The following is a 5292-nucleotide window of genomic DNA, read 5'->3' on the forward strand; positions in this document are numbered from 1 at the left end:
TATTATTATTATTTTTGTATCATAAAAAAGTAATTGCATAATTGCTAAATTATTGTAAAAAGTGATTATCTCAATTACATAAACGTAACAAAAATATACTTGTTGCGATAAGAATTAAGCGCGAATAATGTAAAAAGGAAAAAAATGAAGTAATAATAAGGTATAATTTGGGAAAGATAATTATGGCTACTAAAAAAAGAGATAATTGTAGAGATTAAAATAAAACATTAACGGTAAAGAACATCGTGAACACTGTCACGACAATTAAGCCTGAGATTGAACATCTCTTTCTCTTTCCCAGAATATAACCGGATTCGATTTGCGGAATTCGGGTAACCGGCTAAAAACATCGTCCTCGAGGATCGTCCCTGGTTCGCACAGGTGTGGCTTGGCCATACAACTTAATGAAAGTATACGCAGTATATCACACGCAACGTAATATGCATATAGCTGCGATTAGTATCGATGCGGAGCGGAAAAAAATTCATTAGCATGAATACGACTGTCCTTCGCGATTATATCAATTGATTACATTTATCCGCGTCCCTTCGTTTTTCGACACAAGTCCACTTTCAGTTTCGTCTTTCGTGAGATTTCGCGGACTTTCTCGCGACGAAACAGCTACGATTATGTAACAGCAAAATGGTGAAAATTATATGCCAAGATTTATGTGATTGAAACGTGTTATTTAGACGATCAAGGATTGACGATTTGCAATGCTAATCAGATTAATGCGGACAATTTAATCGATTAACTTCCTCGAACATGATCAAAGAAACTTTTACTTCCTTCAATCATAATTTACTTGATGCATAATTACGCAGATATTGACTTCTTCATTGATACATGATCTTTTTACTGATTATACATACACATATTAATGATTTCTTATTTGATTGCTTAATAATACAAATATATTTGTCTCCCGAAACATCATTTAAAGTATATTGATTTCGTTTTTTTTTTAATTCAGATATTATTCTTAATAAAATATCCAAATATATTCTTACGTTTCATAAACTCTGTGTATGTGGCAACTGTTTACGCAATCTGATTAATGAATGACTAAATTTCATTATCAGCAAAAAATGTCATATGATTGCTCTGATTTATCCGGCATTACGAAATGAGTGCTGGAATTACATCACGTTGTGCTTACAAATTAAGTCGATGAGGTGACACATTGAATGAAAAATTAACTAACCCTGCGGCATTAACTAACCCCTAATAAAAGGACATTAATTCATGGGGTAAGTGGGTTCCGTTTGCGTATGCTCATGCGTGAAGGCATTTAACCACGAGATTAATAATCGGTATTCACGGTCATCGCACGCAACTTGAAATGATCGAACTCGTGTATTACAGCGACTAATACGCTTGACAAGTATTTCTATAATTAGCGTGATAACATCAACGCGCAAGTATCACCAGTTAGAAATTCGAAAAAAAAGGAAAAAAGATCAACGGGAAGTGAAACCTGTGGTGAACTTCTTTTCGAATTTTATCGTGCCGTCGAATCGTGCAAGTTAATTATTTGAACAAGTTTGTAATGATGGTGGGAAAATCATATGAAGGAGCTTACCGAATATCTGCACATACAGAAATGTATATGTATACAGATAATCTGCAATTAGCATATAAAATACTAAATAGTAAATATTATACGCATATAGTTGGTTTAAAAGAAATATGTAAGTAAAATGGATAATCTTTTAAATAGACTGTTTTTTTTTACACCAATTAATTGATCTTATTATTTTTGTTCATAAAAATATTAAGGTACATTGAGAGAAAAATGTTTGGTATTTGTAACTGTAATTATATATTACTATAATTATGATTATTACTGCTATAATTAATAATAACAGTAACTATGTATATAGTTCTAGCAACAAATATATATAGTTGAATACCATAAAAATGATTCAAGTGACTATAATTTTATAATTATATTTTTGGACAACCATATTTTTTATCCCAAAATATAACTATAAAATTATAGTCACTTGAATCATTTTTATGGTAATTCCAACTATTTTGTGGTTATAATAACTGTAATAGTCATAATTATAATCATTTAAGATTGCCAACTATATACATAGTTACTGTTGTTGTTATTATTATTATTATAACAATCATAATAATAATCATAATTATAGTAATATATAATTATAGTTACAAATACAAAACATTTTTCTCTCAGTGTACGATTATCAAAAAGTTAATAGTTTACAAAATATTTAATATGTCAATACATGCCAGAACCAAATATAAAATATCTCTCTCTCATATTGGTTTTTTCTGGATATCTTTACCTTAATACTTTTATACGCAGAATATAATTAGAAGAATCATATTATATAAAAATATCCATATTATGTCTATTTATTGTCTATTTCTCATAAATGAACATCGTTTCTCAATAAAATTTTAATTCTAAGTTAAATTAGGTATCTTATTTAATAATTAAAAGAATATTTCCAACTTATAAATAAATATGTAAAGTCAAATTTCGTTGTTACTTTTTTCCCTTAGTGATGCTAAATAGTTTTCTTATTATATGCTTAGGTTGTATCGTGAGAAATTGTCAAAGATCATTGAAATATCGATACCAAAAGTGTTTAGTAATAACATTGTATTACTTTATTTAACTTTATTTAACTTTAAAAAGATATCAAAATTATACTCGTCTCAAATTTGTCTCGACAAGTGTAATGCGTATCGTAAACAATAATAATTTTATCTATTAACAAGAAATTTTCAATCTTATCAGTATCGATTTATCAAAGGTATAAAAATCATTACATATTCTTTACAGTTTAATGTTGATGCATATAAAACAAATTAATTATTCTCATTTATGGATAATAATATTTTCTCATCTTCTCTTTAGATTTTATGTGGAACTTTTATATATATCAAATGCATAAAATAAAACCAATTATGGAAAAGAAATAAAAATAACCGATTTGTTAAGAGTATAATGTGAATACACATAATAGGATGCCTAATTGAGCATCAAATTATTAAATTGTTTGTCAATTTAATCTGTGGTATTATTACAGTACTTATTGTTAGTTCAATTGCGTTTCTAAGTCCAAAAAATTAATTTGGCGCGTAATTCAAATAACTACATATATAAGATGCATTTAGGAAGATGCTATTAGCGTTTTTTAGTCATTTTATCCAATGTTTTACGTTTAATAAACGATGAAGATAGAATGACATAGATAGCACTAATAGCATCTCTCCGAACACATCTGATATATAAATTCACATGGAAATATTTAAGGATTAAGATCCAGTTTTGACCGTTACAGGCTTTATCTCTTACTTGTGTATTCAAAAGAAACAAAAATAAAGTTTGTGGCTACTGACATAACGTACTTTTTTTTAAACAAATAGAAAATGAAAACTATTTCATGCCATAATAAAAAATTGCAAACATAAAGTTTCAACATTTCTAAAATATAATATTGCAAAAAATTATTTCTTTATATGTATGTCTTATATTAGAAAATATATTCTATGTTTTTGAACATAAAATAATACAAATTTTACTAATAAAAAGAAAATGTAAAATATACAAGAATGTAGAAAATTTCATGTGACACAAATAATATTAGATTTCTTTCTAACTGAATTATATCATTTCAGTATCTAAGAATTTTTCTTCAATATCTATTTTTTCTTCTATTTTTTTCAATATCGAATAATATTAGATAGTAATATATCATTGTTGTTATAAAATATTTATATTTTGTAATATATTATTTATTACGCTCGTCTTGTTTTTAGGAAAGAATGTAAACAGATAAATAACTATTAGTCGGTGATCTCATCGAATATTTCATCGAAAAACACATTCCAGTCATTCCAAGTCACTCCAGAGCCTCCTTCGTTATTCAGTCTTAGCAGTCGGTATTCGCCATGCATTTGTCAGGCTCGCGATAACCTTCGTGAGAACTCGCCAAATCTGAAAAAAAATCGCGGCGAACCGTTAATAACCGATGCAGGATATATTCAAAGGCACCCTCGGGTCATCCAAATGAACGGATATGCAACGAACTTACGTTTCAAGGCATGGACGCCTGCAGTACCATGCAAAATACCGGACAACATTGCGTCTTCGAGCTATACAACAACGAGAGCGTTCATACCGTCCTATGAAAAGTATGAATTATAATTATCACACCTAATGGCGATCAGAAGAACCTAAAAATTGTCTTTCAACTTGAAATCTCATTTTTTTTCCATATAATTAAATGATATAGACAATGTATGTACATATAATCAGATGGATAATTTATTATTATATTTATACATATATTCTCTTATATTAATTTTTGTATAATTTTAATGTTATTTGTTACGCATATTAAATCTAATATACTATATTAATAATACATTATATTAATATAATACACTTATAAATAATATTTTTATTTGCAATTTGCGTGCATATAGAGAGAAACGACCTTGCATAGAACAACTACTCTCAAATGAATATCAACGAATTTGGTGGCAGGAAAAACTAGCTTGGGATAAGACTGTAACTGATAAAAAAATTATAAGCAAAAAGATATTACTCCGTAAGGTAAATTAATTAAAGGTAATTATTATAAAATTATTGACAGTGTGATTATTAAATTAGAAAATTTACAGATGGTTAAGAGAAAAGTACCAACATGTGTGACTGTTAAATATTCAACAAGAAAAGAGCGATTGAAAGATAAAAAGAGAGAAGAGTTTAAAAAGAAATCTGACGAGAATCTTAAAACTGAAGAGACAATATTTGCAAAACATAGCGATACAAAATTTAAAAAATGCGAAGAGACAAAATCTGAGAAACAGGAGGAAACAAATTCAAAGAATCATAAAGAAACAAACTTAGAAAAGCCAGAGGAAACAAAATCAGAAAAGAATTGCGAAGAAATAAAATCAGAGAATCGTGAAGAAACAAAATCGGAGAATTGCGAAGAAATAAAAATAGAAAATCGTGAAGATACAAAGTCACAGAATTGTGAAGAAATAAAATCAGAGAATTGTGAAGAAACAAAATCAGAAAAGTCCGAGAAAGAAAACCCTCAAGCAGAATACAAAGAAACGAAATCAGAACAAGTCGAAGAAGCGAAATCAGAAGGACGCGAAGAAACGAAATCAGAAGAATATAAGGAAATCAAATCAGAATGTGAAGAAACGAAATCGGAAGAACGTGAAGAAACAAAATCAGAAAAAAATGCGGAAGCAAAATCGGAAAAGCGTGAAGAAACACAATTAAAAAATAGCTAA

At 28.3% G+C, this 5292-nt stretch overlaps 1 protein-coding gene across 1 annotated transcript; it reads left to right on the forward strand.

The window, feature by feature from the left end:
• Positions 1 to 3898: 3898 nt before the first annotated feature.
• Positions 3899 to 5292, forward strand: LOC108753131 (probable inactive protein kinase DDB_G0270444). The gene is made up of 3 exons (XM_018494471.1): positions 3899 to 4173; positions 4468 to 4597; positions 4666 to 5292. The coding sequence occupies exons 1-3, from the start codon at positions 4049 to 4051 to the stop codon at positions 5290 to 5292; spliced, it is 882 nt and encodes a 293-aa protein (XP_018349973.1). The 5' UTR covers positions 3899 to 4048.

This window comes from Trachymyrmex septentrionalis, unplaced genomic scaffold (genome assembly GCF_001594115.1).
Source record: "Trachymyrmex septentrionalis isolate Tsep2-gDNA-1 unplaced genomic scaffold, Tsep1.0 scaffold66, whole genome shotgun sequence".
In the NCBI taxonomy this organism is placed as follows: Eukaryota; Metazoa; Arthropoda; class Insecta; order Hymenoptera; family Formicidae; genus Trachymyrmex; species Trachymyrmex septentrionalis.

Bases quoted from the DNA above. Each gene is read 5' to 3' on its own strand.
- LOC108753131 (XM_018494471.1), top strand. From the start codon at position 4,049: ATGAACGGATATGCAACGAACTTACGTTTCAAGGCATGGACGCCTGCA. The intron at 4,174-4,467 runs GTATGAATTATA...GCGTGCATATAG, and splicing joins TTCATACCGTCCTATGAAAA to AGAGAAACGACCTTGCATAG. The intron at 4,598-4,665 runs GTAAATTAATTA...GAAAATTTACAG, and splicing joins AAAAGATATTACTCCGTAAG to ATGGTTAAGAGAAAAGTACC.